Source organism: Pararge aegeria, chromosome 5, assembly GCF_905163445.1.
Source record: "Pararge aegeria chromosome 5, ilParAegt1.1, whole genome shotgun sequence".
NCBI lineage: Eukaryota > Metazoa > Arthropoda > Insecta > Lepidoptera > Nymphalidae > Pararge > Pararge aegeria.
This window is the reverse complement of record NC_053184.1, coordinates 13,640,042-13,665,498: the sequence shown is the minus strand read 5'-3', so window position 1 is coordinate 13,665,498 and position 25,457 is coordinate 13,640,042. Positions and strand designations below refer to the sequence as shown.

General features: G+C 35.0%; 2 protein-coding genes across 5 annotated transcripts; one reads left to right on the top strand and one right to left on the bottom strand.

The window, feature by feature from the left end:
- The first annotated feature begins 48 nt into the window (after positions 1-48).
- LOC120623591 (probable phosphorylase b kinase regulatory subunit alpha) lies at positions 49-19,389 on the top strand. Of its 4 annotated transcripts, none has more exons than XM_039889630.1 (19): positions 49-558; positions 1,122-2,107; positions 2,459-2,672; positions 3,466-3,575; positions 5,195-5,342; positions 6,272-6,436; positions 8,133-8,300; positions 9,326-9,455; positions 9,951-10,045; positions 11,073-11,249; positions 11,478-11,734; positions 12,812-12,940; positions 13,388-13,526; positions 14,384-14,425; positions 15,305-15,409; positions 15,637-15,752; positions 16,266-16,523; positions 16,939-17,151; positions 17,932-19,389. In XM_039889630.1, the coding sequence occupies exons 1-18, from the start codon at positions 300-302 to the stop codon at positions 17,149-17,151; spliced, it is 3,711 nt and encodes a 1,236-aa protein (XP_039745564.1). In that variant the 5' UTR covers positions 49-299; the 3' UTR covers positions 17,932-19,389. The 4 variants fall into 4 exon arrangements, with proteins under 4 accessions (XP_039745564.1, XP_039745563.1, XP_039745567.1 ...); XM_039889629.1 differs by lacking the exon at positions 5,195-5,342 and adding an exon at positions 4,617-4,764; XM_039889633.1 differs by lacking the exon at positions 14,384-14,425 and having other exon boundaries at positions 50-558.
- Positions 19,390-21,616: 2,227 nt separating this feature from the next.
- On the bottom strand, positions 21,617-25,177 carry LOC120624122 (39S ribosomal protein L28, mitochondrial). The gene is made up of 5 exons (XM_039890478.1): positions 25,027-25,177; positions 24,609-24,876; positions 23,666-23,985; positions 22,920-23,101; positions 21,617-21,762 (listed from the first exon to the last, which is right to left on the bottom strand). The coding sequence occupies exons 1-5, from the start codon at positions 25,045-25,047 to the stop codon at positions 21,705-21,707; spliced, it is 849 nt and encodes a 282-aa protein (XP_039746412.1). The 5' UTR covers positions 25,048-25,177; the 3' UTR covers positions 21,617-21,704.
- Positions 25,178-25,457: the final 280 nt, after the last annotated feature.

Here is a 25,457-nt window from a genome sequence, read left to right as displayed (position 1 = left end):
GCCTGTCCAGTGAAACTAAATCAGAAATCGATAGACGACTATGGATTGGCAACACTATTTGACAGTGACAGTCACGACTTTCAAATGACATGAATTAAACTCAATTCAACGAAACTCAATTTTGGCACTACGAAAAGCCATAAATCAAAAGAAGAAGAAGAACGAAACTGTAAAAATCTTGTGCTAGTAAGCAAAATAAATATAATTCATATAACTAAAATGTTTTGGTGTATAGTGAGGATCAATAACTAAGTGTTAACTTCAAAACAGAAAGTGCGCAATTTAATTAATGTTCAAAAATGAGGACCAGAAGCAATTCTGGCGTACGTTTAGATTATTATCAAAGAGTGGTGCACAAGTTAATTTTAGATCACCAGCAGCCAGTTACGGGATTGTTTCAAGCCAGTCCTCATAATGATCATGCCTGGATTAGAGACAATCTCTATTGTATCTTGGCCGTATGGGGTCTGTCCATGGCATTTAAAAAGATCGCCGACCAGGATGAAGATCGTGCCAAAACATACGAATTAGAACAGAGCTGCGTAAAGCTCATGAGAGGTTGGTTTTATGTGTATATTGATTTAGTTTTTTCCGAAATTAACAGTGCTTCTGCTGCTTTAATTGGCGGGTTCCATACTAAAATGGCGAAGAGGAAAAGATAATGCAACATTGACTATCCAATAAAACTTCTTTAAATAGATTTAAAACTTGTGAGATGATTCATGTAAATGTTGGATGCAAATAAAGCAATTACTCTAACTATCAATGCTCTTTAAAAATCTGCAATAATCCTTGATATTAAACAGTATTAATATTCTACTTACTTTTTATTACTATTTTCCTAAATGTGTTTTTAATTAAATAAGGGTTTTAAGAAATTTATGTATGCCTAATTTAAGTTGGTTTCAGTACCTGTTGAAAACAGGTCCTTAGTATGTGTTAAGTTACATTGTAGTCTCTTGGACTGAGAAGTTATGTCATGTCACAAATTTGAGCATCAACATATCAGTTAAGTCAAATGCCCTTGAATGCAGTAGCCAGTAGCAAATTTAGATGTCGCCTTAAGTTCTTTTGGTTATATATATTTAATCTTTGTACTATATTTTTTTTCAATGTTTCAGGTCTTTTAATGGCAATGATGCAACAAAAAGACAAAGTAGAAAAATTTAAGAGCACTCAACATCCATTGGATTCCCTCCATGCTAAATATTCATCAAGAACTGGCCAAACTGTTGTTAAAGACACTGAATGGGGCCATCTCCAAATTGATGCTATCTCACTATACCTTCTCATCCTTGCGCAGATGACTGCATCTGGCTTGCAAATAGTATTTTCTTTAGATGAAGTTGCATTCATCCAAAATTTAGTCTTTTATATAGAGTCTGCATATTGTACTCCTGATTATGGTATTTGGGAAAGAGGAGACAAAACTAATCATGGTCTACCTGAGCTTAATGCAAGTTCAATTGGAATGGCTAAAGCTGCTCTTGAAGCTATGAATGAGCTTGATCTTTTTGGTGCCCGTGGAGGACCTTCTAGTGTAATCCATGTATTGGCAGATGAGGCACAGAAATGCCAAGCTGTGTTACAGTCAATGCTTCCTAGAGAGTCCAATAGTAAGGAGTTGGATTCAGGCCTATTGTCAATCATTAGTTACCCAGCATTTGCTGTTGATGATCCCCAGCTAATAACAAAAACCAGAGAAACAATAGTGAATAAGCTTCAAGGAAAATATGGTTGTAAGAGATTTTTGAGAGATGGACACAAAACCCCACGGGAAGACCCAAATCGATTATATTATGAACCATGGGAACTTAGGATGTTTGAAAACATAGAATGTGAATGGCCTTTATTCTTCTGTTACCTTATATTGGATTACTGTTTTCAAGGGGACAAAAACAATGTCACTGATTATATGCAAAGACTTGAGAAAATCATGATAAGGAAGGATGATGGAATAAAATTGGTTCCTGAATTGTATTCAGTGCCAGGTGACAGGGCAGACCAGGAAAAGTTAGAGCCTGGCAGTCAAGAACGGATACCACTCGGAAGATGTCCATTTATATGGGGCCAGTCATTATATATACTTGGTAAATTATTACAAGAGGTACTACAGCTTTTTCATATGTTCTAATGTGTGTATGTTAAGATGTAGCACTGCTAATGTGGTTATACACTTAAGTTCTTACAAACTAAAAAGACAGGTCTTTAAATAGTGCCAATCTTTTTACTGGTAATGATTCCTCCAGATTGCATATTTATTTAAGTAATACTAACAAAAATTTATTTTGATTTGCTTTGAAATTATTATAGCATTCTGAAGAAAATAAATCTAATACTTTGTAAACCAATATGCTAGTAAATAAAGTAGGTATAAGACCAAAAAAACAAATAAAGAAGTTTATTGTACTAATAATATTACAAACATAATTGAGTAATGTATTTTAATAATTTTAAGGGATTTTTGGCGGTCGGAGAATTGGATCCACTGAACAGAAGATTGTGTTCAGAAAAGAAACCAGATGTTGTTGTACAAATAGTAATACTAGCCGAAGACAATGAAATACGAGACAAGTTACTTGAGCATGATCTACATGTTCAAACAATAAGCGAGGTGGCACCAATTGAAGTGCAGCCAGCTAGAGTTCTGAGTCATCTTTATACATATTTGGGTAAGTTTGCAGAATTTATTGGGTAAAATTTTATATGCTGCTGTGGTATTTTTTATCATTTTTTGTGGACAAAATGTGCTTGCCACAGGAAAAATCGTGTGAGTGGGTAGCCGCGTTGCCATTGACCCATGGCTTACTAGGCATACTTATTTCCATACATTCTCTCAGTCACTAGACGCTTTGCAGAACGTGTCGCATGGCCGTTGGCCATCATATCACACAGCTAATGAATAGTTCAAAATTACACATCCTGAAAGTTGAAACATCCTGAAAAATTCTGTACTATTTAGTACATGTGAACATTATTTAATGCCAATTTTCTTAAACAATTTTATTAATGCTGAACAATATTTAATTTTATTCTCGATTTCCCTTCTCATTGTGGGAGGAGATTCATGCTCTGTAGTGGGCCTGTAATGGATTGATGTGATGATGATGATGATGATTTTTAATAAATAAATAAATTTAAAATGTATCTATCTTTAACATAAAATAATGTTATAACATAAAAGAATAAAATTGACAACATTCGAGATTACAAAACTTGTTCAATAAATCCATCTCATTAAATAGTGAGTAAACTATTATAAGCAAACTGGAATGGACCAAGAAAAAAATGCTGGGGCTAACACGAATGAATGATAGTTAAGTGCCTGCCTAGCTTAGATTATTTCTTCCCAAGTATAGAGATCATCTTTTGAAGATTAGCAATGACTTACAAACCAATAAAAATTATAAAAGCATGTGTGCGATTGGATCAATGTGAAGATCTGATTATTTTTATTATTGACAGGACGCAACAAGAAACTTGGTTTATCTGGAAGGAAATCTCGCGATGTAGGAATTCTGAGCACTAGCAAATTATACTCGTTAAACGAGCGCATATTTGCGTTCACGCCTCAGGTAAGTGTTGTACATACAATATAAGGTTCATAATTTAATTTACACAGATTTAAGATAAATTCATTTGCGAAATTGGTACATTAGACATCAAATTGTTGCTACAAATCTATTATATTCAAAAGTTCTATTAAAAAAATTGTTATTCTTCACTTCTTACTGAAGAATAGAGAAATTGTGCTCAGCAACACAGTGTCTTTTTTCAAAAGAAAATGACTTTCCATGCTGCTCCATCTGTTTCTGGGATACTAATCCGGACTGAGGGTTTTACATGCTCTCCAGGGCACAGAGAGGCCAAATCCGAACTACCAAACTTTTACACTACTCCAACTACTGACTTTTAATCAACATTATTTAAATATCGCAATTCATTATTTTGCGACTAAGTATTATAAATAACCATACAAATAATAAAATAAATTTTACTTATTTAATATTAGGAGATCCATGCTCTGTAGTGGGCCTGTAATGGATTGATGTGATGTTGATGATGATTTTTAATAAATAAATAAATTCAAAATGTATCTATATTTAACATAATATAATGTTATAACATAAAAGAATAAAATTGACAACATTCGAGATAACAAAACTTGTTCAATAAATCCATCTCATTAAATAGTGAGTATTCTATTAGAAGCAAACTGGAATGGACCAAGAAAAAAATGCTGGGGCTAACAAGAATGAATGATAGTTAAGTGCCTGCCTAGCTTAGATTATTTCTTCCCAAGAATAGAAATTAAAAATTAAATATTAAATCGAAATTTTTAACTCTCTTGTTTTTTCGGCTATTCTCTTCTGTGCTTTATATGTACCTACTTATGGAATGTTTTAGGAATTATTTTTTAAATTTATAAGAAGTCATCTATAAAAATTTCAATCCACCAAAGTTCACCAAATTGGCAATTCCAATACAGAATAACTAATTTAGATTTTTGGCCATTCCTTTAGGTTTTTCCTTCTTTTCTAAACCATTTACGTTTTGCGAGGCACATTGATGATTTTATTATTGATTGTTAATTTTGTTTCTGTTTGGTTCAATAGTTTTCTGATATGAAGCGTTTCTACATAGCTTCTGATTATGAACTGATGATTGATATGTTAAAAGCCGAGATTTATTTCTTGAAATCATCATGGCAAAACCTGCTTGGAAGACCTCTCATTGTGTTAACTTTGAATCAGATGTATCTAGGTATAGTTTTATACCTTCTGCAATACTATGCTTGCTTGCCCCTTCTTTTTAACTGTGTGCGCCTAAGTATGTGTAAACTAATGTTTTTGTGCTATGATGCATACGGTATTACTAAATAGTACTGACTGTGGTTTGTGCAGGGTTTTTGAACAGTTGCAGGCCTGCAATTGATACAAAAAGGGGTGCTACTACAAAACAGGCTGTAAAAAACCAAGGCAATATCATTTTGCATGTACAAAGTGCACGCCGATGTTTGTACTGATACAGTTATTACATTTGCAGGATTTTTTCCTTAACTTTTCCTAATGTGTATTCCATACTAACATACTTTGTAATTACCAAATAAAATTTACTAACTTTTTTTTTTTGAACTGTCAAGTAATGTTATATGACGGTGTTTTTCATTCATGTTATTTCCCGGAATGACTAGAATTTCGACTACGAAGAGTACTACATGACCCGCGACCCGGCTTTGCTCGCGAGCACGTTTACAGCGAACGTCGCCTTTCTCGGCATGAGTTGGAAGCAAATGTTGGGAAGGCCGACTATCACTTTACTTGCTACACAATACCTTTTAGGTAAACGATTAATTTATTATTTTTACGAAAATAATAAATTTACTCTGAAATCATCCTAGGTATATTATTAAAAAAATATGATTTCATAATATGTTTTTAAAAACAAGCTTTCAATGGTTGCTCCTAACATTATCTTAACAAACGACTCATTAAACCAACCAACCAACCGGCCCCGAATTAGTGGATTCCACGTTAAATATAATGGAGGTACTATGACAACCGTTTTACTAATTTTATCAGTCTAACTCAAGTACTTGTCTTTAAAATTATGTAACCAAATGCTGCAGCTCAATCAGATGCCAGCATATATATTTTTAAATGGATTACATTATATAGCCGATGTTATACTACTATAGGTACTGCAAATAGAATATTTATAATGGGTTCAAGGAATTCATATTTGTAAATTAATGCATGCTCACTAAAACATCACAAAATATACGAGAAAATGAACCTAATATTCTGTTATTCAGTTACAACAGTTGTATGTATTATAATTTATTTATATTTTATAATAATAGAACTAAGTCACACAAAGGGAATGTATTTAAATAAATTCTAAATTATTATTAAACAAAGCAAAGAAAATCCTATCATAAAAAGGATTACAAAAGCGATGAAAAAGCTTAAATATGAATCTAAGGTCTGTAATAAGTGATACCTAGCGGAGTTTTTGTGTGGGCCACTTAGGGTCGGCCATAGTTTTAAATTGACAAAGTATGAATACTTCCAAAATAGGCTGTAATTTTTTCCCTGAAACTTTTGTGATTCCATGAGTTTGATAATTTAAATATACTTTGATTCCTTATCTGTAACTAATTATTCATTAATCAACCATTCTAGCTTATGTATGTTTTTATTTTGCCTAATTCGCTTTTTTTTTGTTTTGTTTCAAGTCTTCATGGGTTTTTAATGGCGCATATTTTCAGATCAAGGCAAAATTCCCATGGCAATGATAACCACTATGAAGAAACTAAAGTCTGGTTACATTAATGGTACAAGAGTGACACTGGGCAATCTTGGTGAATTTTTAAGTACATCTGCTATTACGAATTTAAGCTTTTTGGGCAGTCAAGAGGATGGATATCCAGACAGTAAGTAACCAATAAACCAGCACCTTACAAATAACATCCCACTGCTGGGGCGCAGGCATCCTCCCTCATCGGAGATACGGTTTTAGAGCATTTTAGGTATGTGGGCTTTAGCGACTATTATCACATCTTAACCTATGGGTTAACGTGTTCTCCGGGACAGTTTCCCAATGTCCCAACATCTGGCTGTTACTGAAAATTCTTTGAAAGCTAAAACACAGGTACCTAACAACCAACCAGGCAGTTACATACTATATTAAAAACCACCAATACTAGGTCACAAGGAGATTCTAGATTCATATACAACCTGTAAACCAAAATTGACAATCTTACTAATTACTTGGCATCAAATGGTTACTTATATTTTTTAGGACGCGGAAATTTTCTTTTCCCATAGTAATGCGTTACCACATCTGTTCCTAAATAAAAAACACAGCTGGTAATATGATTGTCACCGCGTAATTATTTCCAGTTCACATTTCTCTAAAACTAGATGGCACTAAATAGTTGCCTACAGTTGCCTCTTAAAACAATTCATGCATGGTTTGCTACCAAACTAGAAAATAAGTTTTCGGTAATATGGGGCAGTATAAACATAAATGGCATTTGTGTTTAGATAACAACACAAATAGGTACAAAATTTCAAACAGATTTAATTGACTATGGTGATTAGAATCCAATTTACTAATCATGTTTTAATAATTGTTTTTTTTTTATGTTAATATTTTATTGTCTGATCTCGGCGCTTATACTCGTATCAGTTATTACTGGTAGGGTTTAAAAATACATTTGATAATTTTTGTTTTTTAAGTCTTCCAAATAAATTAATGTGTATCAACAAGCGGTTATAGGTAGGACTTCGACTACTTTCGGGGGCCGAGTTCGAAACCCATCAACGCACCTCTAACTATTCTAAGTTATTTGCATTTTAAGCGATTAATATATCACTTGCTTCAACGGTTCTAGGAAATCATGGTGAGGAAACTTGCACGCCTGAGAGTTCTCCATAATGTTCTCAAAGGTGTGTGGAGTCCACTTATCCGCACTGGGCTAGCGCGTGGACTAGGGCCTTAACCCCTTCTCACTATGGGAGGAGACCCGTACCCTTCGTGCCCTGTAGTGGACCATCACCGGCCGACTACAGGGCACGAAGATAACTTTCCCTCCCATAATTACTAAAACGTACTGTTAAGAAATAATTTTTTACAGCCAAAAATAACTATTATTAGTTTATAACATTGCAAATTATACATCTAGCAATCTATGGGAACATAATTTATAAGAATTTGTTCCACTTATATATTCTCAAAATAAACATACCTACAAAGTTTGAAACTAATAACAATAAATAAATATACTACGACAATACCCATCGCGACATCTAGCCCCAAAATAATATTAGCTTGTGTTGTAAACACCCAGACACCGAAAAACATTCATGTTCATCACACAATCATTTTCCAGTTGTGGGAATCAAACCCACGGCCTTGGACTCAGAAAGCAGGGTTGCTCCCCACTGTGCCGATCGGCCGTCAGTCCACAAACTAATTCATAACTAGCCAGCGTAACCACAGCCTAAATCTTTCTTATTCTGAGGGTAGACCTGTTTTAGCCTATGACAGTAGATAATGATGTATCTAGTTTGGTATTCGTTGTAATTTTAAACTCTAAATACATAGTAATAATGTTTCTTTTTCAGAGTTAAACCCACAAGTGCATAGCTACTTAGAGGAGCATTTATTGAAATCCTTCAGTACCAAGTTCAGTTTCCTCTCCCGTCCGACCGGCCTTAAGAATGCGAAAATGTTACGGCGACGCATGTCTGTGCGTGGGGCTATTAAAAAGACGAGGTCTATTAATGTCGATTGTAAGTTTTTATTTTTTAATTTATATTATAGTAACTGTGTGTTCCTGTTAAATTAATAAAGTAAAGCAGTTACCATGCCATTGTCTTTTTAGTTTTAAGTTTAGGAACGTGGTTATCGCCATCTCACTACCGTACGCATCAAAAGTGCCACCTATGGGCCTACTTGAATAAAGATATTTTTGACTTTGACTTTGACTTTGTGCTGCAACACAGAGCTGAAGAGGTGAACCCATTGACCACAAAGACGCAACGTACATTTTAATCGTGTATGTTTTCAAAACAATTTAAACTAGCTTATACAGTATGAAGACAATATTTAAGGTAAATTTAGGTAAATACCGCATGCAAAAAATTGGCTAAACAACTTTTTATAATTGTTTCTATGTTGCGGTCAATAAAGCTAATATTTTTTATTACTATAACTAAACTCTTTAGACTGAAAAACTAAATCGGTACGCAAGTACGGTATCGGTATGAATTCTATACGACTTAACCAGATTCTCATCTGATGAAAAGTTTAGATTTGACAAAAGACTCATATGACAAGCAGTGGCGTGCATAGAGGGTATGAACAGGGTATGCAGAAGATATACAATGAAGAAAGTCTCCAGTACGAGTTAAAAAAATTTAATGATAGGCATTGTAAGAGTTATTTATAACTCGTACTGGAGATTTTCTTCAGTTTATATCTTCTACACCATTGGTATGGTTTTTTTTCTAAAGTTATACTTGACGGACTAAGCAAATGGCCTAACTCATGGTGAGTGGAAAAACGTCGCCTATAAACAGAGCAACATTTCGCTGGGCATGCAAGGAACACGTCCTAGAAAATGCGGCCCTGTGTCCATCAACCGGAGTCGTAGGTGGTGAGACTCTTTTTTTGCCTGTATGCACACCGGCAAACCATACCCTTCAGTCCGGAACACATGGCGGCAGAAATGAGCAAGCCAGTCTTTCCTGGATGAGTTCTGACACAAAAAACTCTACTACTCTCTCTAGTTATACATAATATATTTCGTTTACAGCTGAAACCTTAGGAATGGAAGGTGAAAACGTTGGACCCCACTTGGAGAAGAAAGCGTCGTGGCTCGAAATGGATCCATTGTTCGGGCGTAGTCCATCGCCGGAATTAGCAAAGAAAAAAGCTATCACAAAGTAAGTGTATAACGGATACATTCCAGCACAGGAGTATAACGGATACTATTTCATTATCAAAATCCAAAATGCTTAAGGCCTTGCTAGCCTTTGACAAGCGTCAAGGGATTTTGACGATCTTCTGGCGCACCGGTGAGCGCTGTAGTTTCAAGTGGCCTCGGATTCGAAACCCCCGGGTTTTTGGTAGTTTTGGGGACCCAGATACTCCCGATTTTCTTTTCTGTAACAGTGAGAAAAATAATCCCGTATAAAAAAATATTCATTTCCATTTAATGAATTACCAATTTTTTGTATACTTATATACAACAAACATAACGTCTCTTGGTAACACCAGTCAGAATGGGTGTTCAGCGCAGGAATATAAGCCCATCTAGTCGTCTATAGTGATGTCACAGGAAACAATAAATAAATCAAATTTATATACTTGTAGTTTAACACAGCCTTATTGAGATATAAATTTAAAAAATAAATATTTCAATATTTTTTTTTTTGCAGAGGCACCTCAACGACCAATTTGGGTGTATTAACTCCGACAATCGAAATAACCAAAGAAACAACTCCGCCACCAACTCAACCAAGAAAATCCGAAGGTTGTCCACAAAATATATTACTAATACGATTGAATTCATTCCTATAACTATATATTTTATGTCTATTACTTTACCATTCAATTATATTTATACTAGCTTTTATTTAACTTGCGACATAAGTTTTTACTTTTATGCCTTATTTGTTCTGTATGATTTTTCGTCTACTTTAAGTTTCGATCGAGGTTCAATTTTCCATTGATGTGTGGTTAAGATCTCAATTATAATCATCATAGCCTATACCGTTTGATAGATTAACGATAAATATCTCATTTAAGGCATTCTGAAGGCATTAATAATAATAATTAAATAAGGTATGACTCTCCAAATTTACAAGCAATATATTAAACTCCATTTAGGACTACCTGGAGGCAGAAATTGTAATTTCTATCTATTTTGAGTATTTAATATTAGTATCTCATGTAATTTATTTTTATTTATGTAATAATTATTATGTATTTACGAATTATTTTCTATCATTTATTATTTTTCTTTTTTTTTTAAATTATTAGCAATGCTTAAGAATAAATTAAAAAACACTATTAAAAATTTATAAAAAAAAAAAAACTTCCACCCTCCGCTTGCGGGGCTTTTGAATGTCCAAGCAACCGGTGGTCAGGGCTTTTACTCTTCCATACCGCCACACGATCTGAGTTGCTAAGTACTTTTGGCTTGCGCCAGTTCTCTTTGCCAAGGAATAGTGGAGTGAGACCCTTATCTACTGCAACGACATCCTTACACATACCCATATTCATTCTAAGAAAAATAACTACTAATTATTATTATTATTAAGTGATAATAAACGGAACTGATGACGTAACCTGCTCTTTGAGACACGGGAGTTGAAAACGTCAGCATGCTAAATCTGGGCTGGTACTGAAATTATAAAGGCCTAAAAATTTGTTGGCATGACTATTCGTCATGACCTCTAGTGAACAGATATACTCTAATTTTATATTTGGCTTTATCACTAGCCTGTTGTTAAAAGATATTGTTTTTTTATTTATTTCTTTTTCTATTTATATCATAGCTGTAGTAAAAAACGCACCCTTGCGAAACCGAACAATATCCGAGAGCCAGAATCTGCTGTACGCTGAACAGGAGACCGATGAACTAATAGCGATGTTACGAGAAACCGAAAATCTCGATGAACAAGGCGATATCCTACAATACTTGGTAGACACGCATGGCCTTGAATTCAGTACCGGTAAGAAATTGCTTCCATCCTTAGTGTAAATATTAGTTAGGTAAAGAATTTAAGCCCATACATCCAAGTATTCCAGATCCACCGTCAAGACAGCCTTCGTACACATCTAACAGATTCATGAGAATCTACCACTTACCAGTTTAATATTCGTGAAAGAAGGACAAACCACAAACTTTTTTCACTCACCAACTATAACATTTATAACATGCGTTAACATTATCTCAATAGGTATGCTAGAAAACGGAAAAGCAGTAACAGTAAAAGATTTACTCAAAGCCCTCTACGAAAAGGCTTGTACCCAAAAACTCTGGGGCCTAGTCCGTCACACTGCGGGGATGTTGGGCAAACGTGTGGAAGATTTGGCCAAGGCTGTGACAGACTTGCTTGTGAGGCAGAAACAGATAACAGTGGGAATGCCACCTAATAATGAACAAACGATCACTGCGCCTTTACCTGAGAATGAATTGAGGCAGTTGATACATGTGGTGAGTACTTTAAATTAATATTAAAAGTTATAAGGAATAGAAATTGTAGTGGACTAAAAAAAATGGAAAAAACTGTTTGACATACCGATATCATCTATTTTTGAAACAACTGCTTATCTCTCGAAAAGCTGAAAGGGATGACATATAAATATGTATAATATAAATGACTTTACTTTTAAGTTTTGTGTCTACTTGTACTTTATGACTAAAAGTGGGTGAGCCACGCCCATTTCCAGGCGAAGGACCAATGGACGTTGGAACCTCAAGATGCTGGTGATCCCCGTACTGGCAAATGCAGCGTTTTTAAACTACCACTAGGCTCCCACTAGGGTCCTACTAAACAGAAGACATCGATCGAGTCGAAAGTCCTTCCGTCTTAGTAGTTACAGTCTTGACAGACTGGTCGTGGTCGTCATTTAGGTGTTATGGCCCGCTTTACAATCCGTCACCACACTTCCCTAACGGTTGCTTTTCTTGCGCACTCATGTAGAGGAGCCTCGATTGCGGCCTTCACTTGGTCTAAGTGAATAAAGGTGTGGAAATCCCTACAAAATATAGGTCTTTCATAGAAATTTCTACACTCCAGCACATCAAACAGTCCCATCTGTAGAAATGATGATGATGAAGTTGTGTGCTTCTCAGCGCCTATAAATTTAGAATTATCTTCTTCCTAAAACGCAAAACATTTAGGCAATTAACTTTTAATTAACTGTTACATGTAGCAATTTAGAGTTGTAGAATATAATAAAATAGAAAGTTAAAATTTCATTGTTTTATTCCTTTGCATGCAGTCTTTTCGTCGTGAAAATCAAGGAAATGGTAGTAAAAAGGTAATTAAATGATTTATTGATATTTTGTATTGCTTTTCCTTTTTTGAATTAATTTTTTCTACCATAGGTGCTGCTTTGAAAAAACAAACTTTATATCGAAACTTTGACACATAAATTCTAGTTAATAAAAATTACAACCATTTGCAATGGGTGTACGGGTTATTTCCTATCTGATCCACTTTATAAACACGTATGCGAAACACTAGGTGGTTGGTTACAAATAGTTCAGAAACACATTATGTTTTAGGCCTATGGAGACGACGAAAGTACGGCGATGTTAACACAAGAACTGCTCGTATATCTTGCCATGTTTATTCGCACCGAACCGCAGCTTTTCTTGGAGATGTTGCGGCTCCGAGTAGGCCTTATTATTCAGGTATTTTTTTAAATAATATACATAGACTTAAATTCAGATATAAATGCTTGTCCGGTATAGTTCATTGGATATGAAAAAAAACTTTATTTAGCATGCAAATATACTTAGTTAATCTTATTTCAATTACATTAAAATCATAAAAACAATCTTCTAAAGATTATTCTATCTAATCTTAATGATTGCTAGTTTTACAATTAAAATAGAATACTTACATATCTCATAAATCTAACTTCATCCCGTGGATTTTCATTGCCATTTCTATATCCTATGTATTAAATAGATTTAATGGTATAACTTTAATAAGTTGGAATCCTATTAATTCTGAAAGTAATGACAGTAAATAAGGCATATCGTTTCGCTTTCACTTGGTGGCACGAGCGGGAGATATCATTAGATATTTTCACTGTATCACCGTTTTATTTCACTGGTTGTGGTTAATTCTTCCAGGTAATGGCTACGGAATTGTCTCGCACTTTGTCCTGCGACGGCGAAGAGGCGTCCGAACATTTACTAAACCTATCGCCCTTCGAGATGAAGAATCTATTACATCACATCCTAAGTGGCAAGGAGTTTGCTATCAACAGTGGTAAGTTATAATTCTTTGGTCCTAAAAACAATATTTAAGGTTCTCATCAAAATGTAGGATGTTTTGCTTTTGTGCTTCATATCAACCGATGAACAACAATGGATAGACATTTGTATTTTGTATGGATTTCTAAATTACATATCTTGTGCCGCTTGTAACCTTCGCAAACGACTCTGCGACTCTTTTGCTTCATTTCGTTCGGGTACACACTGCATTGTCCGATGCGTGTCCTAGAGATTGATATGGGATATACGCAGCCGGGACCTTTGTTGCCTATGCACGACTTAACGGCTCTACCGATTTTTACGAAATTTTGCACAGATGCAATTTATAGCTTAATTTTAAAAATATACATAAGTTAATGCATATGCAAATTAGAAGCAAAAATAAACTTAAAGTGCAATATACTAGACCACATAAAATAAGTAATTCATTTAAAGGCATTGTACACAATATTACAATAAATAACCTATCTTAAAAAGTTCAAAGTTTGTATTAAACGTATGCTTATAGAAAAGTCTTGGGTGTGAATTATTACTGGTGATAACAAACAGAACACTCGGCTTAGTCTGTGGTGGGCTTCTTCTTAGGCGACCACGTACACATATTGTATGTAATGAACACATCAGACTTGTTATCTATGTGCCTTTTTGAATAAATATTTTACTTTGAATAACTTTTATGTTCCTGATTTTGGATTATGCGTCCATTGACTCGCGCGGCGTGGCAATAATGCCAATTATCAGGTCTGCCCCTAGCCACCAGAACGCCCGCGTGTTGCTTACTTAGTAAACGAGGGTCTAACATAGGTTGCTTTTAGTATCATCAACCCATGTAAAATAAGGTTTTCTTTTCAGCGCATTCCATATTTATCGCCATTAAAGGGAAATACGATAGAGGCGAGTTATTCGTTGTGTGGACAACGCTTTTGTAATGTCGAATGTGCCCCAGTGTCTTATAATTTAAATATTTATTGCATAAATCTATTATAATTGAACTAATGTTATTATAGATACATTTTTTTTATTTTATGTACTCTTGTAGTATGATTTAACCGTCCTTGCCTGTTACCTTTACAATACTCATAGCTCTGTGATACTCTTGCAAATGTTAAATAAATTCCTGAATGACCTTGACCCTTGACTAATGTAAAACAAAAAAAAAACAAGCTTGAAACAGTTAAACCATTGGCAGTCTTCACTCATTAAATACTAGCATTCGCGTTTAATGATGAAAACGAGTCAAAATAGCTTCATATCACAACAAATATAAGAACACAAATTATGTTATGAACTTTAGTAATAATATAATCGATTTAATTTAGTAAAGAAAGACTGTCTTCGGGATATTATCAAAAGCTTTCGTCAGTAAGTTCAAATAACCTGGGTGTATGACTTTGGAAGTTTGGAGTTTGGCATTTACCTTTCCTTTATGACTTTGCTACTCAATAACACCTGCCCCTTATGTTTTATAAGATTCCAATAATAACACCCTCTTAACCGCATTTATTTATTGCAACAATGCACAAATATTTACTGTCCTTGTATTAAGAGGTTTCCAAATTTACTTCATAAAGAGCATTTCGTCCGTTTTTCAAATTTCAACGCCTTATCGCCAAGGATCAAGGCCCTGATAATAATCGTTGATGATTAAGAATTGCAGTTACCCAAACTCAGAATTCATTTAATTCAAATAGGCCTAGTGCTCAAAGATTAAGCATGATTAAAATAAATGCATTTGAAAATCGAATTTTGGAGCTAATTAGATCATATTTGCAGCTGGGAGAGGAAACATATCCATCGTCAGCAACAAGTCGACACGGTATACGAAGAAGTCTCAGATAATTTTGGAAGGCCAAGCGCTTCAGGGTACCATTGATGAAGGTACGTTCCAACTTCCATTAACCAATTTGTAAGTACTTTGGATTAAATTAAATGGTGTAAAATTGGCGCATCAAATAAAAACAAAAATAAATATGAAGTCGAATTTTCTAATGAAACACAGTACAGTACCCAAGATCAAAATTGACTGGACTTGAATAAGTCACCGCGACCACGGAAATATAATTCAATCGAATTCAATGTATGATTAAGTTCTGTGTTTTTGATAGCTCCTATAGCCGAACCGGATCGTCAAGGTCAGTGGCTCCGACGAAGGAGGCTCGATGGTGCTCTGAACCGCGTTCCCAGGGACTTCTATCCTCGCGTATGGGGAGTTTTGGAAAAGGTAATACATACAAAATACTTTATTTAAATCGCCTTTGTTTTGAAATTTTCTCATTACTTTCCATTTGAATCTAGTATGATATAACACGGTACTCAGAGAGATTGACTTCATAATTTACTCTTTTAATCCAGATGCTACCTGTACCATTTGAAAGAATATACTGGCTTGTTGAAGGTTGTATGATATGGCCAGTATGTTTTTTGACTTTAATGAAGTTAACGCGGTGAACTTTTGGTATTTTAAATTTCTAACCTGAAAATTTTATCGCAACTATAAAGATTAATTGAGACAGTACTCCCAGTACGACATTAGTTTGCTCTCAATCGATCACTCGTTTTCGAATATAGGAACGTTACAGTAAAATGGTGCTTATAGTACGTGTGTTAAATCTCAATTTCAGCAAAATTCTCAATCCGTCTAATCCGTAGTACACAGTTTGCGAGACGAGTATTATGTTTTAATATCTATTAACAGATCTATTTTCACACAAAAATATATTTACTTTTATTTCAGTGCCAAGGACTGGTAATCCAGGGAAAACTGTTGCAACAAAATTTGACCCAAGAGATGACGTCGGGAGAGTTAAAATTCGCGTTGGCCGTGGAAACTGTACTGAATTCCATTCCCCAGCCCGAATATAGGCAGTTGGTTGTAGAGGCTCTGATGGTGCTGACATTGGTGGTGGAGTATAAAGCCGTCAACCAATTGGGTGGAATGATAACGGTGGAGCATCTAGTGCATAAAGCTAATCAGATCTTTTTGGAAGATCAGGTAATATATAAAAAGGCATTTAACACCAAACAAATTCTTTTAAAGACCTAAATTTAAATTTGTTGTAGCAGAGATATATTTCTAGGGCTCCGATTTATCTTTTGTGTACAAAAACGAAAAGCATCAGAAACATTTTGGGTTAGTTTATTTTGCCGGGGTTCAAATAGATTAAGTAATTGATAATATATCGACATCTTTTTCTTGTTGTTTCTGGGCCGTCTCCGCACATGGTTGGCCTGAAACCGTCCATTGTACGTCTAATATAGCGACATACAGACATTTATAAGGCTCCAATTTACCTTTTGTTTATGAATGCTTGAAAACTAAAATTGTTTCGAACAGCCAGTTAAACAGCCTGCGTTTGTTTACTAATTCAAGAACTGGGCTAATATAAATTTTTTTTTTTGCTCCTAAGATGCGTTGCAACGGCGACGCAACATTGTGTTGTGCGGCGGGCGCGTGCGGCGGTGCGCTTGTGTGCGGTGGCGCGGCCGGCGTATGTCAGCACCTGTACGACTCCGCACCCAGCGGCAGCTACGGCACTATGACCTATCTCGCTCGCGCCGTGGCCGCACTGCTGGCCGACCGCATGCCACACGACTCGCCCATTGAGTGTGCCATCACTTAGGTATGTCACCACTGGTACGACTCGTGAGTCTAGCGGCGGATACGGCACTATGGCAAGTGTGATATCACTGCTAGCCGATCGCATACCGCACGATGCGCCATCAAAAAAGGTGGAACCACTTTGTGGGATGCTAGCATGTTTATAACTCGTCGGCCAGAAGTGCAACTACAAATCTTCATCATCATCATCATATCAACCGATAGACGTCCACTGCTGGACATAGGTCTTTTGTAGGGAGTTCCAATTCCTGTTCACCTCGTTGAGGGTCGACCAACGCTGCGCTTACCAGTTCGGGGCTGCCATTCCAGCACCTTAGGACCCCAACGTCCATCCTTTCTCCAGAACTATGTGCCCGGCCAATTGCCAGTTCAGTTTCGCGACTCGTTAAGCTTTGTCAGTAACTCTAGTTCTTCTACGAATCTCCTCATTTCTAATTTGATCGCGTAGAGATACTCCGAGCATAGCTCTCTCCATCGCCCGCTGTTTGACTCTGAGCCTTCTTATGAGCCATAGGAATGGCCCATGGCCCATAGGAACTACAAATGGTAGCTGCTATTCTGGCCGACCATAGGCCGCATGATACACCTGTCGAGTGCGCCATCACTTTGGTATCTAACGCTAGTACGACTCGCGTACCTACACATGTCAGTATTTTATGTTTCCGTACTTGTGAACGTGAACTTTAGAACAACAAAGATCTGTTTTTTCTTCAAATCTCTTATTAAAACTTATCCATTTCACACTGATATTATATAACATTTATGAAATATAATTTTTCAGTTCCGGTGCCAAATAAAAAGCTGATCTTCCTCATCGTTATCGGGCAGAAGCAGGCCTCATTGACGTGCTATATATCGCCTACTTAATTATAAGTTTAGAATTAAAGATAGATAAAGTAGACAAAAGTTGCTTCCTTTATAAACCACAAAATATTTTATTTTAAAATATTATAAAATATATAATTTTAAAATATAATAAGCAAAATACATTATTTTTGTAAAAAGCATACATGTTACCTTTTTTATTAGCTACATTTAATTTATAAAGAAACCTATTATGAAGCTTTCAACGAGCGCCTACGAACGGACGAAGGTTGACTTTAGCTTGCCAACTGAAGTTCCTAGTTTTAAATCGTTCACATCGTACCCTTGATGTTTGTTGCACCCTTAGTGCAAGATTTACTCGCTCGCTATCGAGTATTAAACTTTGTATCGTCAAAGTAAAATGGACATAATGTCACTAGATTGATTTTGATTTTTGTTTTACAAACGTTCTGTCAAAAGCCCAAGCTAAAGAATTTTGAGCAAATAAGATCTATTTTACTGCGATGTTCAAGTGTTTCCATACTCGAAAACGAATCCTCGATTGCGAGCGAACAAATCTTGTACAAAGGCTACTGATGTGTCCTTATCATTATAATAATGAATTTGTTATTTGACGGATGACAAAACATAATATTTATATTTCATACCATGTTAAAATTTAAAAACAAATACTAGAAGGCAGGTTATAGAGCAAACTTGTTACCTCTATAAATTATTATTGATAAAATATTTTACACGATTTATACAAGCATCATATTTAAATTTACTTGTCATATGTATTACTGAAGATGAAGAATATTTAATTCAATGGGCATTTCAAAAAAATTATGAATTTGTAATTGTAAGATAAAAAACTAATATTTTTTTTTTAATTATGACGAATATTGGACTCTATAATTGGAGAAACTGAAGAATTGTTTATATTTATATTTGAACACACTTATCTCAAGAACTACACTTATATGTTAACTGATGTTATATGCAATCCGCTGGTCAGTTAGTCCATATCTGTCAGTCTGAAATATATACCTCTTTGGATGAATCTAAACTGAATAACATAAAGGAATTTAAAAATAGACATCGTGTTTTATATTGTGGGTGCCATATAATTATGAAAAACACAGAATAAACTGCAGGGTGCACTTTTATTATTTTGTAACAAGCTCTCATACTTGTTATATTTATTGTTGAAACTGGTATAATACACAGGATTCTATTTGAGGAAAACACAAACTATTCGAATTTCAAACGTAAAGTATGTTTTAAAGCAACTATTTCGCTATATAACTAGGTATTCGTCTTTAATCTTATTTACTAGGTGAGAAAAGAGATACATTTCTGTCATACTGTATAGAATATAATATGTACAATAAAAAAGGTAACATTTGTTAAAAAATATTTTATAATAATACAGTATTGGATATTTTTGCAAATGTAAAAAATAAGCATCAATTGTAGGTATATATTGTAGATAAAGTAGATATTTTTAATTATCATTAATTAATGGTACATTAATTAATGGTAGTATTTTTGACTCCTAGTATTATTTTGCATGGGTTTCTAGAAATTAATTGCATTAATTATTTTACCCAGTTTATACTTTCTTAATCTCAATTTTTTTAAGGGATGATTTTATATAACTATTGTATTAAATTTTTACATATTAGATTAAGCAATGTGTTAATAAATATTTGTCATTAATTGGTAGTTTCATTTATCTTAAAAGCCTTACAAAATTAAACAGAGGCAATCATAAAGACCTCAAAAATAAAATCAATCAGTCACGCATAATAAAAGATCATAGCTCTCCAAAAAGTACGACCCGCTACGATAGAGTTGATTGTATGCAATGTAGAATAGAATAGAATAGAATAGAACAGAAAAACTCTATTGCAACACAACACAATAGGAAAAATACAAGGAAAACAGTAATAGTACTTAGTGTATATACTTGTATGCGTCCACATATACACGGGACGCTATACTACGCGTCGCTAGTTCAGCGTAATATTCGGCTTATAGGGCGGCGTCAACGGTAACGCGGTCCTATAAGCTGCCCCTACCAAAAATCGCTCACGGGGCTAAAGAAGTTTGTACTACAAAAATCTCATGTAGTGGTAGAGCTTTTTGTGACAAACAGACTCGGCCAGGAAAGTACTATGTACCGCCAATCTTATTTCTGCCGACAAACAGCATTGTTGCAATGCTGTGTTACGGTCGTGAGGCGTACGCGTGGCCACGGGTGTGGTTTCCAGTGCAATTATTTGCCAATATATTGCCATCTGAACCCCTTCTCATTGTAGGAGGAGACCCGTGCCCTGTAGTGGGCCGGTAATGATTTCATATGATGATGATGATATTGCAATCTGCTTGATCTGTCATCTGTCATCTATATTAGTTGTTGAGGGTAATCAATGTATTTTATTAATAAATAATTGGTTATTTTTACCCCTAAATAATTTTTTCGTCTGTTTTCACGAGAGCCAAAGACGAATAGTTCCTATTGGTCAGCTATGAAGGTATTTTAGTATTTCCATGAGTAGACAGACATGTTTTCCAACCATAATCAAATGCTGTGAAGTCACGGGCGCGGTAACATTTTATTTATTCCACTCGAGTTAGCCCTTGACTGCAATCTTATCTACTGGTGATGATGCAGTCTAAGATGGTAAAGGGCTAACTTGTTAGGTATATGACAGTAGGTATAGACATATTAAACACATACCCCTATTTAGTTTCTACTCGGCATCGTACCGGAATGCTAAATCAATTAGCGGCACGTCTATGTCTGTAAATCTAAGGTAGCCTCCCACACGACAAACATTTATGTTGTGTGTTGTAGTGCTAGCTTTTTGTAAGGACTATAGTATGAAAAGGACAGCATTACTTCATTTAGACATGCCAATTTAGAAATTTTCATCACAATTTCCTTTTAGTAATCCTGTGTCTTGTTATATAATCTATGGAAGATTAAGATGATAGTGGCTAAGTTTTTCTGTAAAGGATTTCTGAAATGGTGCTTTTTTTTGCTGTCATATAATATAGAGGTACATTAACATCTATTTCTCAAATAAAATTGTTTTTTCCTCATATTTTTATGCAAGGCATTCGAAACTCCACTTGACTTACTCACCACACAGTGCAATCTCTATATCAAAAAAAAAATATTAAAAATATTAAGAATCATTGAAAATTGGATAGAAGCAGGCGTTACTTTGTGGAATTCCATAATATATTATGAAAATTAAGCTTAATTTGCTATACTCCGCGAAAAGCAGGAGAATCTGTATGGTGTAATTAATAATTTCCTAATGAATTCCGCAATGGAATTATACTCAACACCAAACAGATCTTCGGCAATGTACCCTCTCTCTCCCTCTCTGAGAGCTGAGAATGCTTCGGTTTCGCTCCGAAACCGAAGCATTCTCAGCTCCGGGATTTAAGAGATTATAAATTACACCATACAGATTCTCCTGCTTTCCGCGGAGTATAGCAAATTAAGCTTAATTTTCATAAAGAAGCATTATTGAAAACTATTTCAAGTTGATAGCTTTCCCAGTTACTGAAATATCCAGACATATGGGACTAAGTGTTCCTTTTTAACCATTTTGATACAGTAATTGCAATAGTAAAAATCATGGTAGGCAGCAATATCTATATTTCTATTTATTTCAAAGATACATTTTGTCTATAACACAACAATTTTTAAATTAAACATTTCTATACAAACTAAGCTTCATCCTTCTTACCAAATGGATTCATCTTTGACAACCATGATGTTGTTGAGCTGAAAAATAATAATATATTATGACATGAGTTGAAGTTGATTTTTTATTAACCCTTAGATTTTCCAAACTTTATTGGTCATCATCATTTAAAGCGGTTTTTGTCCATTGCTTGGACATAGGTCTTTTGTAGGGGTTCCAAAATCCACAGTCCTACAGGGATAGCACAGGCATGAGACAAAAAATATATAATTAAGACAGGGGATATAATTAAAGTGTCCACCTGCTAAAGCAAGGAAACACATTACTATTAGACATTATTATTAGGATACTATTTCCACTTGTGCACTAGTGCTTGGAGAGTCGATAAAGCTGTAGAATTTTTATCATCCCCGGGAAGATAATTGTATCCTGCCCATGCTAGACGTACTGGAGGATCTTTTCCGGCGACGCGTTTGATGTCGTCTGCAGTGGCGTGCACAGGGTATGTATAAAGAAGGCAGATGGCAGAAAATGGACAATTCCTTCGTATTTATGAGGTAAACAAAAATATTGGGGCAGGCAGTGATTTTGTGCATGTATGAAGTGCACGCCACTGGTCGTCTGCCCACCTCATTGGGGTCGACCAACACTGTGTTTTCCGGTGCGTGTTAACCATTCCAGCACATTAAGACCCCAACATTTATAAGTTCTCTGAGCTATTTGCCTTGCCCATTGCAACTCCAGATTTGCAATTCCCTAAGCTATGTCAGTGTTGATCTCCTCAATACTGATTTGACGACGAAGAGACACTTCTAGCATAGCCACCTCCATCGCCCAATGAGTGTCTCCAAGGCTCCTTATAAGGCCCATAGTAAGGGTACACATTTCAGATCCGCTAGTCATATGCTACATACACTGTTCAAAGACTTCTCTTCAGGAACTGCAGAATTTTGGATGAAAATATGTCACAAAGTTTGCCGAACACTGTCCATCCAAATTGGATTGGAAAGACAAACACCGATTTTATAAAATTTGAAGTAAACAATTCTTTCTACATATGTATACATGTAAATTTTTATATATTGTTTGGTGTATCATTGACAACCAAATTTCTTTAATTTTTAATCTCTGGTTATTATTATATACTACCCACAGCAACAGAAATTAATAGCAAATCAAGCAAAGGGTGGCTGGGTTAAGCAAGTTAAGTATATTCCAAGTCTTTATTAATACTTACGACATATCATCAGTAGCACTCTTATCAATTTCTGTTTCTGCCGCTTTCAACTTTTCAACTAGATTTTTCCTATAGATATTTTTTAAAGGAACTGGTCTATTAGCAGCCTCTTTCATCTTCGCTACTTTGCTTAGGGCTTCATACCAAGTTAGCCCATACCACTCAATTTCTTCAGGGGTGTACTGAAAATCAGGAAAAAAAAATTGATTCTATTCTGTTGCTTAAAAAACAAATTGAATACTAAGTAAAATCATTTAAAATTGTTCAATCTTATATTTAATACTAAAGAAAAGTGTAGCATTTTGCTTCATTTTTTTTTTACCACACAAGTATGGCTTTAAAATGAACTATACAGAAGTGGTGAGCCCATCTACCCTGTGGGTAGAACTTTGATTTCATTTTTGTGGGGCTGAGTTTGAATCTCAGCACGCACCTCTAATTTTCAAAGTTACGTGTGTTTAAAGGAATTAAAATATCACTTGCTTCAATGGTGAAGGAAAACATAGTGAGGAAACCTGCATGCCTGAGAGTTCTACATAACACATACATGCCTTTGAAATCAAAGGCATGTGTGTGCACCATCCGCACTGGACCAGCCTGGTGTACTACAGCCTTAACCCCTTTTCGTTGTGGAAGACTCGTGCCCTGTAATGGGCAGGTTATGGGTTTATATGATGATGATGAAAATGAAATAGAAGAGTTATTATGTGAAGATTTATGTTAATTATTAATTTCAATAAACTTACAGAGGTCAAGTATGTTTTATATTCCTCATATACTGCCATCTGCTTTGCTGGGTCATACATATATCTTGGGCATCCATTCATCAGCTCTGTTAGTATTTGCTTTTTCAGTTTTAATGCTAGCATTGATATTAAATCACAAGCTGGTGTCTTGAGCAAGTAGTGATCAAACCCATAGTGGTCATTAATTAGTTTAATTGTTCTATCAGTAACAGTAACAGATAGGTGTGTGTTAAGCACTTCGGATTTTACAACAGTCCTCTTGAGAACAGGAACCCAGTAATGTGGAACGCGGCGACGCTGCGGATCTCTTTTTTGAAAACCTGTTAAATTTTTTCTACTTTTAAAATAAATATGTATACTTTACATTTTATTTTACCATTACCATATTAATATATAAAGTGGCCTTTTATTCCATTATAAGATGTACATTACATTAGTACATTATATTATACACAGAACGTTAGTATTTAACTGTTCCCATATGAGACATTTGATTAATTTTACAGAGCAAGAGGACATGAGGAGGCATGTTTTTTGGAATAGTGGTTGTTCAAGGAATAGAGAATAACAGGGGTGAATGTCAAAATGTCCATGCGAGTGAAGTTGCAGGCTAGTACTCCATTAAACGGTGGGTACCCTAAGAAAACCCATAGAAAATTAAAAACTTATTACCACTTACTCATATTCTATCATTTATTTATTTTTGTCAAACCAATTGTATGTGACAATTTTATTAGTCCAGATATTCACAGATACCCTAATTCATTTTTTATATGTACAATATTAAAAACAAAACTTTGAAAATTATTACAAACAAGTATAATAAATAAGTACCAAAATGTGAGGCAAATTAATTTCTACCATTCTTCCATTATCATAATTAATTGTTTTCCAGAATACAACTCTTTCTCTTATGAAATACATATAATTTGATGATACTAACCTTTTACCACAGCTTCCCCACCCCATATCCCTTCATGTATTTCAGCAGGATATTTCAGAGGCAATGCTACGTTTTGTACTGGCAGTGTTTCACCAGTCAGTTCGTCACGTTTCCACTTGCTCTCCTGGGGTATAAAATGTACAGCTGCAGGTTTCAATACCTTCCATTCTCGCCAGAATTTTTTGTACGCAGGTGGAAGTTCAGTGGCTATGCCAATTTCAAATCGAGTCTTCTTCTTAAACGTTTTAGACAAATGGCGAGCTGTCGCCTGTAAAAACAAAGAATATTGAACATAGTCTAAGCAATCAATTCATTTTAGGCAAGGTCGCACTTATAGCAACAATTATTGTTATTAGCAATACTCTTCATGATGCGAGCAATATTATTTTATGGGAATTTAAGTTATATGAGCAAGTACCTGAATACGAGAAGATGCCATCTAATTCTTATTTGCGCGAAGCAACATAGGGCAAGCTTGATTTTAAGATTAAAATTTTTAATATTCAATTTAGGAAATTGATGTTGTAATCATAGACCAGTAAGGTTGTAATTCTTGTCAAACATTGACATTGACATTTGGCAATAATTTATAGGTTACTAGTGAGTTCAAATTACAGGCATCGTAGACGGATGTCGATAATTTGACGATGATTATGATGCAATTCTCTGTCTATATCGACATCACATCGATTTAAATAGGAATGCCAATTCTGTTTTTTAAAGACTATGATTTTTTAAAAGAGACCGTATACTAAAAAGTAATTAAAATATTGTCTACTTCCTGGTACTGACGTTAAATTACTATTCACACACACATGCAATGAACTTTGGGTTAATTCAAACTATTCA

Coding starts and splice junctions, on each gene's coding strand:
- LOC120624122 (XM_039890478.1), bottom strand. CDS start 25,047: ATGGCATCTTCTCGTATTCAG. Junction 23,986..24,608: donor TGGGGAAGCTGTGGTAAAAG/GTTAGTATCATC, acceptor AAAATTTAACAG/GTTTTCAAAAAAGAGATCCG. Junction 21,763..22,919: donor AGTGCTACTGATGATATGTC/GTAAGTATTAAT, acceptor ATTATTTTTCAG/CTCAACAACATCATGGTTGT.
- LOC120623591 (XM_039889630.1), top strand. CDS start 300: ATGAGGACCAGAAGCAATTCTGGCGTACGTTTAGATTATTATCAAAGA. Junction 2,108..2,458: donor TTGGTAAATTATTACAAGAG/GTACTACAGCTT, acceptor AATAATTTTAAG/GGATTTTTGGCGGTCGGAGA. Junction 8,301..9,325: donor GAGGTCTATTAATGTCGATT/GTAAGTTTTTAT, acceptor TTTCGTTTACAG/CTGAAACCTTAGGAATGGAA.